The sequence below is a fragment of the Ictidomys tridecemlineatus genome, chromosome 5 (assembly GCF_052094955.1).
Source record: "Ictidomys tridecemlineatus isolate mIctTri1 chromosome 5, mIctTri1.hap1, whole genome shotgun sequence".
NCBI classification, from domain to species: Eukaryota; Metazoa; Chordata; class Mammalia; order Rodentia; family Sciuridae; genus Ictidomys; species Ictidomys tridecemlineatus.
The window spans coordinates 15761274-15782242 of NC_135481.1; the positions used below are offsets into that span (position 1 = coordinate 15761274).

At 51.8% G+C, this 20969-nt stretch overlaps 1 protein-coding gene, 1 long non-coding RNA gene and 1 other non-coding gene across 3 annotated transcripts; 1 reads left to right on the plus strand and 2 right to left on the minus strand.

Moving 5' to 3' along the window:
* Positions 1-961: 961 nt before the first annotated feature.
* Positions 962-6155, minus strand: LOC144377707 (uncharacterized). Its single transcript, XR_013438724.1, has 2 exons — positions 5086-6155; positions 962-2982 (listed from the first exon to the last, which is right to left on the minus strand). It is a non-coding gene; the product is annotated as an uncharacterized LOC144377707 (long non-coding RNA).
* Positions 6156-6434: 279 nt separating this feature from the next.
* On the plus strand, positions 6435-6541 carry LOC120887126 (U6 spliceosomal RNA). Its single transcript, XR_005730274.1, has one exon. It is a non-coding gene; the product is annotated as a U6 spliceosomal RNA (small nuclear RNA).
* Positions 6542-11522: 4981 nt separating this feature from the next.
* On the minus strand, positions 11523-20155 carry Skor1 (SKI family transcriptional corepressor 1). The gene is made up of 8 exons (XM_078049407.1): positions 17845-20155; positions 16713-16806; positions 15679-15786; positions 15139-15210; positions 13740-13814; positions 13440-13514; positions 12867-12932; positions 11523-12359 (listed from the first exon to the last, which is right to left on the minus strand). Exons 1-8 carry the CDS (start codon positions 20032-20034, stop codon positions 12265-12267), a joined length of 2775 nt encoding a protein of 924 aa, XP_077905533.1. The 5' UTR covers positions 20035-20155; the 3' UTR covers positions 11523-12264.
* Positions 20156-20969: the final 814 nt, after the last annotated feature.

Sequence of the window (20969 nt, forward strand, 5' to 3'; positions counted from 1 at the left end):
TCATCTTTGCTGTTCAGTAAAAGATAATATATTTAAATCTCTGTACTACAATTCGTATTTTTCAAACAGCCCAGTGGATCAATATTTTCATCCTGGTGTGAGTAATTGAGACGTTGGGATCTTAGTGGCTAAGAAATTAGTATTCCTTATGATTAGTAGATTGTAAGGGTGATCAAGTGAAACTGCCAAGTTACAGTCCCTACCCTCCATGACTGGAATATGATAAACATACAGGTTGAGGTGTCTGGTCAATCATTATTAAAACAGGAAGTGGTGCACACTCACACCCATGCGCACACACACACACACACACACACACACACACAGAGTGAGAAAACCAAAGAGTTTATCACAACATCACTACAAGGTGATGTGGGTGAGCACTTAAGGCCTTAGATGATTCACTTAATCTTTCTGGAGACCTTTGGTTTCGTCATTTGAAAGTGGCAGTAGGAACGAAGATAGACTGATGATTAAGTGAGAAGGTGCATATAGAATGGCTAGCACAGAGAACGTATTCAGTAATTGTTAAATAAGGTAGGTTTGCTTTTATTTTCAGCTTGCCACAGGCTGACTTGAGGCAAAGACAACCAATCTGTCACTTCAGCAGAAGGCTTTCCTCCATGCTGCCTGAATCATCCCCCAGTCAGGCCCCAGAGGCAAAGCAAGGTGAAGCCCTAATCCTGTCACTTCCCTGGTGGGGGCATGCCCCAGGGCCCCTCATCTCCCCCAGGCAACGTGCTCCACATCACCAAAGCCCAGAAGAGCTACTGCATGTAAATATGGATTAAGTTCCAGTTTTTATTTAAAGATCCTCATTTCTGGACATTTATTTGGGGAATTACAGTGGTGGCTTAAGCTACTTGAAGACATTACAAGTTGAAATCTTTCCTTCACTTGGCTGCTAAAGTTTAATTCAGTCTAATTATTTCATATGGCATTGACTATAATAGTTTCATAATTTCTAGTATATTAAGCACTTAATATGTTGTGTCATTTGAAATCACATATTAAATTCAGCAAAGTACATTTTAATGAGAGCTAAGTGGTGTGAAAATATTAATACAATGTGACGGTTCATCCTGTGCTCTGACTTTGTGGCTCTGTTCCTGATGTGCAAACGCCTCCCTCCCCAGGTAGGGCGAGCAATTAGCCCGCGAGGCTGCCAGGGGAGTCTGACCGGACCACATTCCTATGTGTGATCTCCCAGGGATTTCCAGTGGGATTGCTCATGGGGCCTCACAGCCCTGTAAAGCCAGTGGGGAAATCATCACTTCCATTTTAGAGATGACAAGACTGAGGCCCAGCGACTAAAAGAGACTCACTTCAGTGCCCCAGCCAGTTGGTGGAGTCGCTGGCACGTAAACAGGGACTCTCCTGGCTGAAAGCCACTGCAGTCTGCCCTGCACCATGGCTGTCCTCAGGTGTAGCCTTGGGAGTGAATGGTGTTAGGGGGACCCCAGGCAGGGAGGATGTGGAAGAGGGGGTCATTCTTTTCCTCCCACCCTGCAAAGCCACACAGACACAAAAAGCCAGAGAGCAGCTGGCCGGCTGCACTCAGACTTGGTCATTCCTCTTCCTGTGCCCATCAGAGTATACCACCCCCAGCCTTGGGCATCTCAGGCTCTTCCACCACCCTGGGGTGGCCAGAGGCAAGGGTCCCAACGAACTAAACCACAATGAGTCCTTAAGAGAGCAACAGCTCAATACAATGACGCAACACAGCAAGGTTCTTAGGGGAGAGGGTCCCAGAATCCCTCACGCTGTACTCTTACTCTGTCTGGGTAGAAAGTTAGCCTTCAGAGTCAGAGTGGGCTGGGAGTAAAAGTTCCTCACTGACTAGCTGTGTCCTTAGGCAGGTCACATAAGCTCTCTAGGCCCAAGCTTTCCCCATCAATAAAACAATAAGAAACCCCCTTGTGCTTACCTTCAGAGATGTTCAAATGAAACAGGACACCGGAGGAAGCCCTTAAAGGGCAAGGAATCCCACCAGGAATTAACAGGAAGCAGCGAGTCACTGTGCTGTCCTTTCCCAGCAAGATCACTGCATCTTAACCTGAGCCTTCAGTAACTCACACCCAAGACCTAAAAGACATCTAGGTTAAAATAGTTCCCAGAGAGCTAAGAAAAGGAGCCAAAATTGGGGAATCCTCCCCACTTCATTGTTACCACTTTTAAAAACAATTTGTGTCATCTACATAGTTACAAAATTTAGGAAAGTAGAAGTCAGGAGAGTGAGGATGAGGTTATGTTTTGAGTATTTTATACCCACCATGTACTTCCCAGGTGCCCAGGGACTGTTCTGAACACTTGGTGTGATCAGCTCATCCAATGCGCTAGAGCCTTTCACATCTAATCTGCACCTGATCTTCCAACCAACCTGCAAAGCAGGCAGCAGGGTCACATCCTAGAGGCGAGGAAACTCAGATGGTCAACCTCTTGAAGGAATTAATATGAGATCTGGGGACAGTAAAAGCTGTGCTGCCTCCCTCCAAATCTAAATCCTTGGAAAGGGCCAGGATTAGAGCGCTCACCACAACAGGGACCAAGCCAGCCAGCCGCAACTCCAGGCAGCTGCTTCAGAGGCTGGAGGAGAACCTCCAAAAGGTCCTCACATGGCTGACTCTGCTCCTATCTCACGTCACCCTCTGAGCTTGGGCATACTGCCCTCTTTCCGTGCCCCACTCTTCCCAGGCTCATTTTGGAAAAAACTCATTCACTTGGAGGTGAATTAGTGGGAGAGTATGCTTCAAAAGAGAAGTTTCAAGGGCTGGGGCTGTAAGCTCACTGGTAGAGCGCTTACCTAGCACATGTGGGGCATTGGGTTTGATCTTTAGCACCACACTCAAAATAAACAAACAACTGCCAGGCATGGTGGCACATACCTGTAATCACAGCGGCTTGGGAGGCTGAGGCAGGAGGATCGAAAGTTCAAAGCCAGCCTCAACAATGGTGAGGCACTGTGCATCTCAGTGAGACCCTCTAAATAAAATACAAAATAGGGCTGAGGATGTGGCTCAGTTGTCAAGTGCCCCTGAGTTCAATTCCTGGGACCCCAAAAAGAAAAAAATAAGTAAACAAAAATAAAGGTGTTTTTTCTAAAAAAGACTCATCATGGAGCAAGGCTTAACCCTGCATAGGAGCTGCTCAAAGGCTTTTCAGCAGTCTGGGTGGCAGGTCCTCCCCTGCTTCAGACCCCTCTAGCTGGCCGCACTCTGTGTTGGAGCCTTTGGAGCTTCTAGGGTCTATGAAGTTAGCACACCAGTCCAGGGCAACACCTCCCCACAGTAATGCCACTCATCCCAGGGTGCCACAGTCAGAGAAGGCATGGCAGCTCCTCTCTGTACCCTGTTGCTTCCCCTCTCCTGGAGCCAATGCTGTTCCAGGCCCTGCCCTCCAGATGAAATGAGATACAAAACATAAATGTTCCATGTTACAAAACATAAACAAATGACCATAGGGAAAACACTCTAATTTTAGAGAATCCTAGGATCTTGTAACTGTACCGACATTTCCCCATATGAATGAGTCCATTTCTTCATTGTTAAAATCAAATAAAAGCTGGCTGTAATGTCTCCCTCTCAGGGTGGTGGAAAGTAACACCTCCGACGGGTCTGGGCACCACGCCTCATCTCCTTGGGTTCTACAGCGCAGGACACTTAGGGAAGATTGTCCAAACTCTGGTCACCTCAGGTTCAGAGAAGCCAGCAGCTCTGAAGGCTGGCAGGAACTGGGCTGTCACTGCAGCTCCAGGACTGCCAACCAGTGCCTGTTCTTTCTGGCACCCACACACTTATCACCTTTCATGTCTATCCCCTTGAGGTCTGTGGGGTTTAGGGCTTCCTGGGAAGTCCTTTCCTTACTGAGACCCTCCATACTGTCTCTTCTCCAGCTTCATGCTTATCTACCCACTATCTTAATTAGGCATCACTTCTTCAAGGTTCCACTACCTTAACATGGACACACTGGGGACCAAGTTTCCAATGAACATTGGGGGACACACCATATCCAAACCATAGCACCCTCTCTCTCCCTTCCTCCATGTTGGGCCTTCAGAGTTGAGACAAGTTTATGGTTTGGCAGAACCTGCAACCTAGGACCACAACAGCCCTATGGACTGCTCCTGGGCCTTTCCAAAATAGAAAACAAAATAGTATTGGATTTTTACATCTTGCTAATGATGTTCCCCAGAAAAGCCCTTCAGTTACCCAGTTACAAGAATTGCAGCAGGTCAAGGCTGGAGGATGTTCAAGATCAACTCTAGGGTATCTTAAATTTTTTTTTAAAGAGAGAGAGAGAAATATATGTATATATTAGCAGACACAACATCTTCATTTGTATGTGGTGCTGAGGATCGAACCCAGGCCGCACACATGCCAGGCATGCTACCACTTGAGCCACATCCCCAGCCCCAGGATATCTTAATTTGCCAAAGATAAAACAGGACCAGAATAGCAGGTTCTGGGAGTTGACCAAGGTCACAAAGATAGGACCAGGATGACTATGAACTAGAACTGAGATCTCTCTCCTCAGCTCAACTGCCCAACAAGAAGCAAATCAAAAACAACGAACAAACAAAACACACCATCTCTGGCTCAAAATAACACAGGCTTGTGTAGCCAGAAATGGTGAACAATAACCAGGCCTGTCTCCTGCTGGTTTCTACAATAAGGCAGTTATGAACTCACTAGCTGTACCTGTCACTGTGACACGTGTGCCCATTGACTGTGTCGAAAAGGCTCTCTCTCTAAATAAATGGATAAAAACATGGATGCTAATTGAAGATTAGCATCATCTCCCATCAATGTTAATACGCTTTTTGGTTATTTGCAATTCCCTTTTGCAAATCTGAGGGAAACATCATTGCCCAAATTAGCTCTTTTTGCTCAATAAAGGCCATATTAGCATTCTGAGGTTTGCAATTGCTGTTTGTTTAGAGACAGGTCAGATGAGAAGTTGGGCAGCCTGCAGGTTGATTTTCATTACACTGAACACAGGTAGGGAGGGGGAAGACTCAAGTCCCCAGGCCAGGCACTCCTCTCTCACAATACTGAGCCATATAGCAATAGGGGGAGTTTCAATTACCTCCATGGTGGCATCCCTGAAGGACTGGCTCCATTGCATGAAAATGACTCAGATGTCTTTTTTCTTCTTCGAATTCTGTCTCTGTCCTCTCAGTGGCTTCCTCTTAAACTGAAGCCGACTTCATCCCTCAGTCTCTCTATGCCATGCTTTCTTTATGGCATGTCTCAGCATTGTGAAAGCTCTCTAGTATTTCTCTGGCTCCCTCGTGGAAACCAAGCTCCCTGACCACTCAATCACACACAGCTCCAGCCCTAGTACTGACATCAAAGGTGCTCAGTATTTCTTGAAGGAATGATGGCAGACAGGAAGAAAAGTCAGGGCTGAGTCTTGGTCTACGAGGGAAAGCGAGGTGGGGAGGGGGTGTTGCACTCTGATCCCAAATCTTTTCTCAGAGCCCTACTATGAAGAAAAGACCAGTTTTTGAAAACAGACTTCCCAACTTCTTTCATCACAAGCAGGATCATCTGGGGCTGATGGTTTAACCTCCCAAAGCCCCGTTTTCTATGGGTGAAAAGGATACCAATTAGGTTAAATGTCTGCTCCTTAGTAAGCACAAGATCAAAGGACGGTCATCTTTCCTGGACCACCACCAACCCCTAATCACACTCTGGAATATCAGGTCTCCAGAGTGGACACCCTCTCTCTTCCCTTTGGCTTTTTAAGCACAGGGTTCTGATCCCCAGAACCAGGGGAAAACTGAAGGAGCGCCCCAACAGGCCACCCTCCACTTGATACCTGAGCCGCAGTATTGACCGGTCCCTCCCCAACCCCTTCCGGCTCACGGTGGGTGGCCCCCCTAAGGTCACAGGTCAAGGGTCTCCGCGAGGGCACGGCTCGATCAGTGTGAGCAATCTTTTTCCAGGTGCTGGAAATGGGGACTTCGCGGGCACCATGGCCCATACCACCAAAAACGTCCTGGCACTTCGCACACTGCTCTGCAGACCTGAGGGCCACGGTGTCGTTGCGTTGTCCCACACAGCAGTCGCAGAAGAGGCCAGGTCTGAGTCCTCCGCGCCTGGCCAACGCGCACAGAACGAGCTCACCAACGGCTCGCGCCACGTGACTGCTTCTGCCTGTCAGCACTGCTAGCGAGGCGCGCGCAGAGGTCGGGCGGGAGGAGGGCCAATTTCCCATACTGCCCTCATTTGCATACCCGTTATAAGGATGTTAGGTAAACAATTCGTTTTAACTTGCCTTAAACACAAAGAACATTTTTTAAGACAGCAATATAGGAGGCTGTAATTTCTAAAATATTTTGGGCTTTGAAAAAGGTCACACTCTTGTTCACCATAACTGTAAAAGCTTTCAGATTGTGAACCTTATATAGCTTCTGGGGAACCTCAGCAGACGTGCTCGCTTCGGCAGCACATATACTAAAATTGGAACGATACAGAGAAGATTAGCATGGCCCCTGCGCAAGGATGACACGCAAATTCGTGAAGCGTTCCATATTTTTCTACCCCACGTCCACAACTGTTCAGTTCGCACCCCAATTTATACAACTCTTTTTGCCTACGGGTCTGTTTTATTGTTTGACCCGAGGTAAAATATAGTAATCCCAGGAGACTGATTGAAAAGAGGTGGTACCTAAACAGATTAATTACTACAATGCCTTCTGGCTTTTGGCTCCAATTTTTATCTTGCGGTCTTCCTTCAGCTTCCCTCTGCACTCTACTGAATGTTGCTGCACCTTACACTTAAGAACAGGCCTTGAAAAATTGGCCCATTTTAGGTCAGAAACACAACAGGACCTTGTGTAAAGATAAACAGACGAAATAACACTGACCGACTCCTCTGAATCTTTAAAATAACAACCACCACTTATTTTTTCAGTATTCACCATGATACTTATTCAGTATCATCAATTCTCACCTTCATATTCCTGATATTTCTGTCCACTGTGCATCACTGTCCCCATTTTACAGGGGACAGGGATGTAAAGCAACCTGGGCAAGACCGTGTAACCAAGTGGCTACACATCCTTATATATAAAACCTTTTTCTAAAAAAATATAATTCTTTTCAAAAGAAAAATGGCGTGTTAGCTTTGCTGGTGCAAGAACATGCACATGAGTTCAGCAGCCAAGACCCCAGAGAACCGCCTTCAGCCCCACACAGCTCCCAGGCCGCAGTAGAGTTGGCGGTCAGACGCGGAGCCCTGGAGCCTACGACAACAGCTGAGGGTACTCTGGCCGCCTGCAGCTACCTTGCATCATTCGGAATAGGACGAATGGTCTTTATCAGATAGAGTCTGTGGGCCCCCTCCTTGCACTTCCTCAAGAGCTTCCATGCATAGAGTTAAAGGACATCTACTGGTTGGTTTTTCTCTTCTTCTCTCAAAGATGCCTAGAAACATCTTGGGCAACTGGGTAAGTAGTTTTAAAGCCCTCCTTCTGGAGTGCTAAAGAGAGAAACTAACAATGTTGCTGCCACTCCCCCTCCTTCAGCAAGGACAACCCAGGAGACACAACTCAGGAGACAGGAATTTACTAGTTTTTGTTTTAGGAAGGAGGTCTTATGGAGGCCAAATCTCAATAAGTGCTGTTCAGATTATTCTAAAGAAACTTGTCATTCTTCTTGGCATGATCACTCTCTTGGAGCAGGAATTAGGAAAAGACACAGGCAATTCCTAGTTCTGGAAAATCCAAAGACCTGGATGACCTTCCTGGCTCTGAGATTTGCTGAGAGAAGTTGGGCAAGTCACTTGCCCCCTTTGGACATGTATAGTCAAAGAGACTATTGGCACTGCAGGATGCCTTTCCAACCTGGGTGCTTGTGGATTCTCATAAATGCGTCTCCAGAAAATTCAAGAGGCCAGGCTGGACAACGCCCTGTTATGTCCCTTTTCCTGAGCTCTGGAGGAATAGAGGACCACAGACTGGGGCTAGAAAATGAACTGGGAGGGAGTTGTGGTCTTCTCAAACACAGATTGCACTTCTTATGTGCCAGGAGCTTTACATATACTAACTTCTTATATACACTATATCCATATAGTTACATATACTGTATGGATATGTAGTATATACATATAATTATATGCATATGTAGTATATACATATAATTGCCTACATATATATACATATATAGTGTATACATATAGTTGCCTATACTTAATATATATAGCATATATGCTATATACATCTAGTTACATATACTAACTTCCTATGTGCTCAGCACTTTACATAATGCTAACTCATTATGTGCAACAAAACAGTTCCATGAAGTAGGTACTATTATTACCCTCATGTTAGAGATGAGACTGGAGGATCAAGAGATTCGATGACTTGCCCAATGTCACAAAATTAGTCAATGGCAGTTGAGATCTCAGCAAATCTGGTTATAGTTTGGGCTCGTTACACTGTGCTACTTCTGGGATGGAAAGGTTCTATTTAGAATTAATGGAAAAATCATGCAGGTCTAATCCTGTTTTTGTTGATATTCTAAATTCAAGGCAGGAGTTGCATTTCTCTAAAGGATCAAGGCTACACTTTACAACAGGGTAAGTGGTAATTGTTGGACAGGTGCATGGCAGGTGACCTTGCAAAATGTGAGGTATGATGGGGCCCTTTCTTTGGGACACAGTTGGAACAGGAGGAAAATTTTTCTATTTTAGGTTGGCAATATCTTCCTTGATACCTGCCTCCAAAATGAATCCTATTTATGAAGAATCTTCTTTCTGAGCAGTAAGCCTGTGCTTAATTAACCTTATGCAAATCAGCTTAATTGCTTCTCAGTGGCTGTTGTCCAGAAGCACCTACGGATTCCTTCTCTCAGACATTTCCAGCACCTGGGTGAACCACCAAGTTGGAACCCTTTCTTGTGAACATTTGCCGGGTGCCTGTGGAGCACTGAGTGTTGTGTTGGAGATCACAAGAAGTGCAAGGTGTGACCCCAGTTGTGGAGGTACTTACAGACCCATACAACCAAGGACCACAAAGAGAGGGAGTGCCTTGTTAGCCTCAAGAGCCAAGTGTCATGATAACACAGGTTACTCTGGAGTTGAGGGGTCTTCTAGGTGTATTTTCTTCCAGGTTACTTCCATTGGCAGAGGAAATGGATATGGGAAGCACGACTTACTCAACTCTCTCAGGGAAGTGAAAAATAAAGCAACCTGATGCTGTCTCTACTTGCGGCTCCAACTTTGTTCAGTTTCTAGCCCTGGATCTTCTGGACAAGTGAGGATAGAGACCATATGTCAAGCCACCACTTGCAAGAGGACTGGGAATTCTTCTGGAGAAAAAGCAGCGGGAGGTGGAGGGGCTTGTTTACTGGGTCCGGTACCTCCAGATCTCGTGCCAGAGCCGGACCTCCTGGAAGCACCGGTAGGGGATAGGGGTGCCGAACCACACACCTGGAGACTGCATCTCGGAATACATTCTGTGGCTCACCGGCCCCTCTCAAGGCCCCCTCCCAGAGAGCCAGGGTACCGGAATCCCGGCCTTCAAGCGTTGACTGTAATGCCTAAAAACCGTCGCAAGGTGGCAACGTTGTGGCGAGAAATAGACTTAAAATCCTGGGTGGTTTTTTAAAGCATATTTTCCCTATTAATGTTTCATTTAACTTAATTAGAATCTGGTAAACTAATTAAAGTAGCTACGAGCCCCGCAATCAGCAATAATTCGTATAATTATTGATAATTACATCCATACCGATCGTTTGGTTATCAACATTTTGGGGGGGAACAAACCACTTTCAAAGGGATGCGGAGCCCAGGAGGGCTTTTGCAACTGAACTTTCTGGGTCGTATCCACCTACACCCCCAATCCACAGAGATTCCGGCCCAGATGGGGCGCCTCGACCGGTGGACTCCAGCTGCCTGCTTGCTCTTTTCCACTTTGGGGCAATTTGGAAGGGAAGGGTGGAAAGGAATATTTGCTAGGCTTCTCTGTTGGGGCACAGCCATGGAACTTCCTCCCTAGGTGGTAACTGTTATGCCCATTTTACAGAGAAGGAAAGTGCACGGGAAATGCGCGTGCCATCTCCAACACAGCGTGGCAGGGCTCCATCTCGGCTCCTCTCGTCCCTGGCAAGCCCTGGGGATGTAAGTCACTTCCTCTCTGGAGTTCGCTTCGCAGAGGGTGCAGTGGAGAACTGATCTGGTCAGCCCGCCAGTATGAAAGGCTCCAACTCCCCGGAAGGTCCCAACCTGGAGACCTCGAGGCAGTACCTCACAGTTGGCCTGGCGCCCCCACCGCAATTCCTTTCCACACGTTCTCTCTTGAGTTTTGCCCTAGGAATATCCCCGAGCTCAAGGGGCTCTGGGACTGGCTTCCTTCCTCCATTGCGCGGCAGACTCCGGTGTGAGCCCCTTACCGGCGTCCCGGGGCGCGCCAGCTCCAGCGCGAGGTCCTCCAGACCACCTCCCCCCCACGAAACTCACGGCCCGCACCCCTGAGCGCTCAGCCCCGGAGCTACCTGACCAGAGTCCCTGGGCCGCTACCCGCCGCCAGGGTCTCCGCCTGAGAGTTAGTGTGGGGGTGTCTGAGAGCTAGGCCATCCTGGCGCAGGTCCTGGCAGCGGTTGGCGTCTTACTCCCAGAGCGTTTCCATGAGCCTCCGGGGACGGAGGCCCAAATGTCATTTTGTAGAGGCCCAATCGGAGGCCCAGGCAAAATAAAGGGCAAAGCAGGGATCCTTGCTAGCCCGACTTGGAGGTGAAATTCTGCCGGGGCTGAGTGATTCCCAATACCAACACTTTCCCAACCTGGAGGTGCGCTGTGGGAACCGGCCGACCAAGGCTTCCACAGGGCGAAGCTTCATCAACCGCGCGAGTCGGGCTTTGGATGCCCCTGCGGACGGCGGTCCTCAACTCCACTTACACTAAACTGGAGGGATTATCAAAATGCGGCCTGGACTCCCTCCTTTCCCGTGGCGGTGGAGCTAGCGGGAGGACCTACGTGAATGAGCGCCAAAGTTCACCTTTTCCAGGATTGTCCCCCCGAGGCTCATCCCTACCCAGCGCTGCCAGACAGAACAGCAGTGCCCACGCCAGTTAGAGGCTATGCTGGTTGAACCCAAACTCCAGGCAAGCCTAAAAGTCTCTTTATTTCTGAAAGCCGGGGAGGTGACTTCCCTGGGCAGGCGTGGAAATAAGGCACGAATGAACTCAGTCCCTACAAGCGTCTTAAGAGAAGGGACCACCTTACCAGGGACCATACAATTATCCCCTTTCCCTAACCAGGGCCCCCTAGGGGAGGGTCCTAAGGTAGAGAGAAGGTGACCTGGGGGTGACTGTGTCTGGCTGGGTCAGTTGAGAAGTCTGGAGGCTTGCTTCTGTCTAGGTGAACGAGCACAATTCTAATCCTGGGCGCCCTAGACCCCGCACCACTGTCCCCACGCCCCACCTGTGGCACAGTCCTCTGCCGGCCCTGCCCCTTCCCTCCCCGCCCCCCCAGCCCCCTATCCCCCGCCCGCCCCCCCCCCCCCGCACTCCCAGGAATTGACAGATTTTCTTTTTTATTAAAAACAAAAGTCTCGGATACAGGGTGGTCTCCCCAAACAGGCTTAAGGTGGTCGCCATCTCGTGAGTCAGTTGTCGCCCTTTTAAAGTGCTGTTACATCGAGAAGTTACAACTACAACATAAATAAATAAATAAATAAAATCCAAAGCGGGGGGATGCAAAGGGGACTGGAAGTAGGTCCAGGAGAAGAAAGAAAAACAACTTAGAGTATAAATAAAAAGTGAATCTAATACTGAACCAAGAGACTCACAGTACATTTATATCCATTGCACATAGCCACTTAGTCATTAGGAACAAGAGAGTGGACGGGACTTGGGAGCGCGGGGTCGGCGCCAGCGAAGTCGCTACATTGTATTCACAATTGGGGTCCGAGGCTGTACGTGGGCCGGGTGGGGGGTGGGAGATGTCCTCCCTCTTCCCTCCTCCCACCACCCCCGTGGGTCCAGTTAACCCCTTGAGGTCCGATGCCCTGGAGTTCAACCGAGGGGCGAGGCGGTATTTACACTTGGAAACTGAGCCGGGGCCCTGGACTGGGACGCCCGGGAAGGTCCGGACAAGGCCGGGCGCCCGGGAGGAGGACGGCGGACAGGCGGACGGGCGGCTGTATTTACATCGGTCGGGTCCGAATGGCTTGTTCCTCGCTCTGGGCCGCCACGGCAGCGGGTATTTACAAGAAGGAGCAGCATGGCTTGAGGGCGCGTGGGCGCGGCCGGGCCGGCCCTAGGGTAACAGTGGGGGCTTGAAGGAGCAGTTGCCAGTGCAGTGGCGGGGCGTCAGCATCTTGCAGGAGAAGTGGTGCAGGGCGTCGTGGGCTTCTAGGGAAGAGAGTCGTACCAGCCACGTTGGCCGCCGCACTCGCCTCACCTGGCCTCTGCAGTGCACCGTCCCACTCCCCCCACCCCACCCACCCTTTGGGCTCAGGGGTTCTCAACCGACCAGATCAGAAAAGATATAGGAGAGAAGCTGGTGATTCAGAATCATCGCTCTGGTTAAATAGCCCCATTTTACAGAAAAGGAAACTGAGGCGCAGAGAAAGAGGGATCGACTTGCCCAAGGCCAGAGTTGGACCACAAGGCAGATTTTCTGATACTAAAGCTCAAAGGACACTTTCTTCTTACCCTGCCCTTCTAGAATAATTTCCCCCATTACAATCAATTCCCACTCCTCTCTTCTCAGTTTCTGATTCATGTAGACCTTAGCCTCCCCCCTCATTAGCCTCGCCATCCATCCATCCATCCACCCATCCATCCACCCATCCATCCATCCCATAGTACAGCCAGCCCCCTGATAGCGGTGCTATCTTTGTTTCGGGGGTTTCGCACCTTTTAATTTCTGCTGTATGGCGTAGCGCGCCTTCCGCTCCTGGTCAAGTTCGTTACATAGAGTATCTGGAAGACATGGAGGATTGGTGAGGAAACGCAGACCACCTTCCGGCGGTCGGGGTCACAGTCAGGGCTACATCCCTCCCCTTGGCGCGGCCCCTCGCAGAAACAATTCTGGGGATGGGGGGAGGGGGCACCAACACTCCAAACTGCAAACTGACAGAGGGAGGAAATGGCCTGGGATGGCGCTTAAAGGCAGACGGATCTAACCAAAATTAAAGCAAACTTAGGCATTACTTCCCAGGTAATTTTACGCCTCGATTTTTAATTTAGAAACCATGGAAATTGCCGCGATAAGAAGTTCAATCACTCCATGTAATGATGCCTGCAAGCCGTTTGCTGGGCTCGCTTGCCATTCTGAGGCTAATCAGAGTATACAAAGGATATTAAATAAAAAAAATAATTGTTAAATTACCTTCAATTTAAATCCAAATGACTGAGCCAACATTGCGGCTCCTGCCAGACGAGAGGCAGTTACGGCCCGTGCACGCGCTCACCTGACTCCCGTCTTACCTCTGACAATTTGCAGCTGTTGCACCATTTCTTCTCGATAAGCCAATTCCCTCTTCATTTGATCCTGAAAATTATCTGTGCAAATTGATTAAGTGAGAGCTGTTATGCACAGCCTTCCCCCTCAGCTCCACTTCCCCATTCCCTCCCATCTTCACCCCTACCCCCACCCCCACCCAGTCCTATGCCTAGCTGGAAACAGAGGGAAACAGAGTTCTTCCCCTCTAGCCACCTGCCTATACCCCATTCCGAGAGCAGGATAGATTGACAGTGTTGAGGTGAGTTGAGAAGGGATGGAAATACCTTTGAGACTCTGAAATTCCCGCTCCAGCTTCTTTCGGAGATCCATTTGCTCCAGGAGCAATTTTTGCAATTCTTCTGTGAATGGGAGAGTGGGAGGTAAGGGAGGGGAATGGAGAACTCAAGGGACCCATTAGGCATTGAGGTCTTGCTCTGGCTAATAGTCCTAGAACCTTAGTTGGTATAGAGGCCTTCAGAACTCTAGCTTTCCCATTCCAGTCCAAAGGATTTGAGTGAAGACTCAGGGCTAAGTGGGTAGGATGCCCTGGAGAATCAAATTCAGGAGGGTGGAATCCATTTTGGATTCCTAGACCTTGGTTCCAGGAAATGACTGGGTTGTCATCTGCTTTAAGTTGTTCCTAACTCCCTAATCCTAGAGGATGACCCACAAAAACCTTATTTCTCACTTCAAATGACAGTTCTAATCCCTTCTTTCAATGCAAATCAGGGAGAATGTGGTCAAAGCCTTGGACAGCTTTCCCAGAGAAATAGACATACTTAATAACAGTTTAGTTATAAGGAGATGCCCATAAGAACCCTCACATAAAGCACCAATGATTGTGAAGGTAATGACAGAATCTGTAACTAGGAAAAGTGGAAGCTTGTTTTCCTTCCCCCACCAATTTCCAAGATCATTCATGGACTGTGGAAAACACTGTTTAGTGCCCTCAGAAGCCACTTACAGACAAGTGGACGGGGAGGCTGCCCTAGCCATGGGGCCAATAGTATTTGAGCCCTCCACATGAAGAGGTTCCTCTGAAACATAGCAATGGAAGATGGACAGGCCAAGTGGGGTTTGAGACTCCCTTCCTCTATGCTTCAAGCCAACTTCTCCCCCTTGCAGGCAAAGCAACCCTGGGGGTCCCATTCTGCAAACAAGCTCCATCTTCACAGAAATAGTTATAAGTTAATTCCAGGGAAAGTACTGTAACCTCTCACCTGTTCCTAAAATAAATGCCTCTTTGCAATCTTACTCTCAAAAAAGGAAGAAGAAGAAGAAGAAGAAGAAGAAGAAGAAGAAGAAGAAGAAGAAACAACAACCTGTTTTTCCATGGAGTTTGGGAGACCCACATTATCCTGTCTGATGTTCACAGACTTTGAGTTCTAAGAATCAGTGCTCATTTCTCTTTCTCACTGGGCTATTCAAGACCGACTCAGGCCTTGGGAACCTAAATTTCTAATAACCTACAGGGGCTTGTTCATTCCCTACCCACATATACACATATACCTCTCTGCCAGGATGTGTTCAGAGGATTATCCTTTCTACTTAATGAAATAAAAACTCAACCTCTCTCCCCAATAGCAAGGTCTTCCCACATACCCACTACAGCAACTACCTCCTCTCTACAGGAGGGGCCCATCCCCGCAAGCACAGTGTACCATTTCACAGATTTCACCTCACCTCTGGCCAGGTTTTCAATATCTTTCTCCACCAGCTGAGTTCCTGTGACATCCAAGGTAAGCCCTTCTTCACCTGAGATACAGGGGGAGGTAAGAAGGATTTTGTCTCGGGAGAAGGCTTGAGAGGGGAGGGGTGAGTATCCGGGGAACTGTAGCAAGTCACGGACCTACTCCAGACCCTTCTGCCTTTAGAGGAGGCAGTTACAAGCGGTCAGCACTACACACCTTCCAAGCCATCATTTTAGGGAGTAGGAGAGTGGGCCCCGGGGAGATAGGCTATCCTAGGGAAGGAAATGCTTTGACCTATTTCAGATGGGTGAGGCGATCTCTCCGTTTCCTCTTAGTATGTCCACTACCCTTATCAGAAAAACCCCAAAGCGGGTAGCTCTGGAACCTGGCCTGCATCTCCCCTGCAACATTTAAATAGTAAGTGGCAGCCTCTTGCTCTTGATTGAAACCGCCTCACAAGCCTGTGGAAACCTGTGCGACGTGGGTCCCACAGCCGGGCGGCGAGTGGGGCTCAAAGAATCTCAGTGCTCACCTCGGTCTGTATTTGTGGGACTTGGCTGGGAGATACTCCTTTGGTCTGAATAGGATTTCCTCGTTTCCAAATCATCGGCGGTCGAGTGATTGTCTTCCTTATCTGGTTCTTAAAGGCAATAAACGAGTTTCAAGGAGAAGCAAAGAAACTGTGACCCCGATACTGCCAGCACTGCCGCGGTTGGGGCGCCCAAGCCCTAATTAAAAACGTGGTGGCCGCCTCTGGTTCCCGACTGTGAGCCCAGGCGCGCGCCCTGAGGCTTTGGGCAGGGTACTCCCTCCCCCGCACATGGTCTGCTAGTCTCGCGGCTTCACGCCACTCCCCAGCCCCTCGAAAAAGAACGAGACGAGCAGCCGAGCCCACCAGGGACGGGCGACCTACATCGCACGCAGATACTGGGGCACCGCGAGCCCGCGTGGCCGCCGGGTCTGTCCGCGCGATTCCCGCGGAGATCGCAGCCCAGGCAGCGGCCTACCGCGTAGTGTGGTGCGTCAGGAAATTGTACTGGGCTTGGCTGCCTTCGCTTGCCCAGATTTCCAAGACCCCTCCTCTGCTAGCAACCTGGCCTGAGCGCAAGGGCAGGCTCCCCCGCCCCCCACAGTGGGCCGACGCTTCCGGGGGTATCCAAGCGCGCAGCCAAGTTCGCTCATCCTTCGCCCAGACCTGGCCTGGCCACCGGGAACCCTGAAGACCAACACACTTGCTGAATAAATGAGAGAACTTGAAGGAGATGCAAGCGTGATTTTTTTTTTTTTTTAAAGATTTTAACCCTCGTACGAGGTGTACTGGAGCATGTGTGTATGTGTGGTGGAGAAGGTAGGTTGGTACTGTTTTTTTAAGTAATCAGCCTGTGGGAGTTGATAGGAGTTCTCAGCTTCCCTTTTCTTTCATTATTTTTCTTTCCTTCTCTCTTTCTTTCGCTTTTTCTGTGTCTCTCTTTCTGCCCTCGGCTTCCCTCGCTGGCCTCTTTGGGGCCTGCCCTCTATTCGCATCCCCTCCCCATCACAGTGGCCAGAGGCCTTGGAAGGCGTTACCGTGGGCCTCGGGGGTGCAGAGGTAGGAGGCAGTGGGCCCCAGCGCCGCCGCGGCGCTCTTCACGTGCTCATCCCTCTCCGGCGCGTATACCTGCTGCGGCCGAGAAATGACAAGCGATTAGGGGGGCTCCTGGCGGCTGCCGGAAACCGCCCAGTCCCGCCCCGCAGCCAACAGGAAACTCCTAGGAGGTAGGGGAGGGTGGCTTGCCCGCGGGACCTAAGGGCAGGGGTAGCGGGGATGCACGTGGCGCACCCTTGTGCCCTTGCGCCCTTGGAGTCTGTCACTGTTGTAGATTCAGGTAATTATTGGCCCTCGCGAAAAAAATTACTCGAAACGTGAAGCGGTTCCCAAGCCAAAGGCCATTCAAAGCCGCCCCGGTTCTCTGCGCTCGCCTCATTTCCCCCATTTCCCCTCCTGCCCAGGCCTGGGTCCTATACTAGGCAAAAATGATGCTTTCGCATCCGGTTAATGATTCGTGTTTTAATGAACCGAATGGAAATGTATAAGTGTGCGCACCCACTTTCAGGAAGGCCAATGATTCCGGCCTAGCCACAACCTGTTCCTCTCCAGCCCCAGCCCTGCCAACCTTAGAACCCCCTTGCGCCCCGCACACGGTCCAGAGACAATTTCCCAGCATCAAACCCTGTGAACGGTTCCTAATGAAGGAGTGTGAAGAGACTCGGTTGGGGTGACGGAAGATTCCTAGGACTCAGTACTGCTAGGATCCGAAATGGGGAGAGGACACCCTCTCCTCTCGCTACCCACTAGTTCTCCTTGGAGTATGAGAGCGTTTCTCTCTTGGTTTAAGTCCCTCTCTCTCCTGGTTCTTCCTCTAGAACCCTTTTATTTCTCTCTTTCTGGTGTCTGGCAATCTCTGCCGGTTCCCATCCTCACGCCTAACAACAAACACAAAGCACACGCACTCCCCAGGCTTGCCCCCGATCTTCCGAAACTTCACTCGGGCCCCAGGACCCCAGTTCCACAGCGAGCCCAAGTCTGGGCCTGCCGGGAGCAGCCGGGGTTGCTACGCAGAACAAAATTCGGGCCTCCCGTCCCCCACTTGGGGTGCTTTACTTGAGGGTGGTGGGGTAAAGGGGTAGGTGCTACCGACTGAGCGGTCTCTGAGCTCACCTTGGCCGTCGTGGGGCCTCCCAGGGGCCCGCAAGACTCTCGAAGCTCGTAGCCGCCGCTTGGCGGGCTTCTCTCAGGTCTCCGCACCACATCATCCGCTGCCAGGTCACCAAATGCAGACCCGCCAGCTGGGGGAGGCCCGAGGCGGCGCCGGGGCCGAGGGCTACCGCCATCGGGAGAGTCTGTGGGGCCATCTGCGCCTGAGGAAGCAGCAGAGAGGGGCCCAGTGGGCTGGTCCCCGTCTGGGCCACCTCCCGCGCTGAGCGCACTAGGTTCGGTCTCGTCCTGGGCACCCTCATCGTCGGGAAAGCGGTTGGATTCCACGTCCACCTCCGGCTCGTCCGCGGTGTCCACGTCGGGCGAGGCGGAATGGTAGCTGGAGCTGCCCTCGCTCAGAAAATCTGGGCTCACGTAGCCGCCGCCTGTCCCCGCGCCTGGCCCTGGCCCACGAGCAGGCCCCGCGCTGTACACCTCTCGGGCGCTACCATACAGCTTGGCAATACTCTCGGTGTCCTTGACCACAGGTCGGAAGGCAGACACGTAAGAGCCCTTGCGTGCTGGCGGAGGCGGTGGAGGGGCCAGGGGGGGCAGGGGTGGTGGTAGTGCCTCGTCAGCGCCGTCCTCGTCCAGGGGCCCGCGGGACAATGCACTGGGGCAGCGCTCCTCAGCTCCAAGGCCGCTGTCCTTGGCTGACTCAGCACCGTCCAGGGGCTCTGGGCCGCCGCCACCAGCAGCCGCCGCCGCTGCCGCCGCCGCCGCTGCTACAGCAGCCGCTACGGCCTTTGCTTGGCTCTGCGCGGCGGGGTAGGGCGGCACCGGGAGACTGCCTGCAGCTGGCCAGAACATGGGGAACGTCGGGTACACAGTGGCGGCGGCCGCCGCTGCAGCTACTGCCGCTGCATCCTTCGCTGCCCCAGAAGGTTGATGCCCCCAGAACATGGTGCCGCCGCCTGGGCCGGCCCCTGCTCCTGGGGGCAAGTGGCTGGTTCCCGGGCCACCTGCACCGGCAGCAGTGCCCGCGCCGCCGCCGCTCCCTGTGCCAGGGCCGCCCTTGGGTTCACCTGCACCCAATACTGGGTCATCCTTTTTGGGGCATAGGCCGAAGGCCGTGGGAAAACCATAAGGATGAGGGAAAAGTGGCGGGGGCAGCTTTTGCAAGAGGCCAAAGCCTTTGCTGGGCACCGGGATCACAGGGTAGCTACGTACGCCTGCGCTGCCACCAGGCCCTCCAGGGCCTGTCGGGCCGCTAGCTCCTCCCGCCAGGCCAAGTCCGCGCTGTGGGTGGGGAGGAGGTGGACCCGGAGGCCCGGCCGCCTCATCTTCACCACAGCGCAGGCTTTTGTGGGGCGGTGGGCCTGGGGCCATTTCAGCGCACCCTGGACCCCCGCCACCACCGCCACCAGTTCCACCCTTCCCTTGACCACCGGACCCGCCATTAGCGCCTCCTCCGCCACCTCCTTGCAGCGAGAAGGTCCGCTTGCGCGTGCCACCATTAAACATAGCCTTGACGTCCTCCCAAGCGTGGCTCAGTTCGTCTGTGGCCGACTTGTCACTGAGTTTGAGGTGACGACGCCACGAGTTGAAGTTGGCGGCGTCGGGCTGAGTATACTTGGCATCGGGTGTGCGGTGCGAGTGGAAGATGAACTTGTTAGGCGAGAAGTACATGCTGCAGTAGCCGCACTTGATGCACTTGGCACGAGAACTGTTGTAACGCGCAGGGATGAAGCTGCCACGAGAGCCCCAAGCACACTCATGCACCACATCAAAGGCAAAGTTCTCAGGCAGTTTGGGTGGTTTGTGCTCGCCCAGGAATGACTTGCACAGGCGTTCGGCCTCGCGCTTGGTGATCATGCCGCAGCGGCGTGAGGAGATGGGCATGGCCCCGGCCCGACGTAGAATCTCCAGCTGCACCGGCGTACACTGCACGCACGTGATACCCAGAGCCACTCGTCGGTTGTGGATCTCATTGTAGCTGTAGTTCTTGAGAAGAGTATTGGAGATTTGCGCCAGGCATAGGCGCTCCTGGCCGTCGATGACAAGAGACACGATAGGCACCCCATACAGCGACGTCTCTCCCACCTGGTTAGGTTTGAGGGCGCTGGAGCCCGAATAAGGCTGCAGCTCCTGTTTGGAGTTTGGAGAGGAGCTGCCCTCGCGCCCCGGCCCCAGTTGAGTGGTGAGAGCCTCCATGCCGCCGCTCCTAAGAAATAGAGAAAGCAGAGAGCAGATGAGCCATTTTCAGCGCCTTCACCTAGTCTCGGGCCCGCCCAGCTGGGCGCACCGAGTCGGGCGCACCGAAGGTATTTGGCAGTGGGGATTCAAGCTCAGTTGTTCCCTGGACGGGCGCCTTTTGTTATTCAGACCCATGGTGGTGCCGGAACTAAAGCCCCTGGCGTTTGAGGTAGGAGAAGGGGTAATGAAAACCTCAGAAAGGCCCCAGCTGCAAGAAACCCCCCCCCCTTTTTTTTGGATTGGGAAGGAAGTGGGACCCAGAGATGGAGAGTGACTTGCCCAAGGCCACACAGCAATGCCATTGCGAAGTCTAGGCTTTCTGGCGCCCAGATCCACGCGCCTTCAGCCACCCTTGCAACCTGCCCTGCCGGCCCGGGTCCTGAAGCCCGGACTTCGGGGACCGTGGCCCCTCTGCTTGGTCGCGCATGCACGTGGGCGGGAGGGGGCAGTGCGAGGAGCGGGGAGTCGAAGGAGGGGCGGACACTGCCCATCTCCAGACTGCAGGAGGTGGGGTGGGGGAGAAAGAGGAGGAACCCAGGGCTGCTTGGGAGGGGGAGAGACAGAGGCGACCGCTGTTCGTGGTGCTGAACCCTACCCTCTTCAAAGCAGGCGCCCAGACCCAGGGCTGCCCCCACTGCACCTAGCTCGGCGCTGGCCGTTTTCCCGGGACAAAAGTGTGGGTTTCCACAAACCAAAGCTTCTCTTCTCACGCCTAGCACCCCGCATTCATTGAGCAGAAAGATTCTGGCTGGATCTGTAAATGGTTTTCTTTTCGGCTGTCAGTGGGTCCAGAATTGTGCAGTTCCTAACAACTATTTCCTGCTTTTATAACTGTGCTCCAGACCAAAGCTAGTTTCCATCTGGGTCAGTGCATGGGACATAGAGGTTCTCAA

Excerpts from the sequence above, each read along its gene's own strand:
- Skor1 (XM_078049407.1), bottom strand. The coding sequence starts at position 20,034 with ATGGAGGCTCTCACCACTCAACTGGGGCCGGGGCGCGAGGGCAGCTCC. Across the intron at positions 13,815-15,138 it reads TATTGAAAACCTGGCCAGAG|AAGAATTGCAAAAATTGCTC; the intron begins GTGAGGTGAAAT and ends TCCCATTCACAG. Across the intron at positions 12,360-12,866 it reads CATACAGCAGAAATTAAAAG|AAGCCCACGACGCCCTGCAC; the intron begins GTGCGAAACCCC and ends TCTCTTCCCTAG.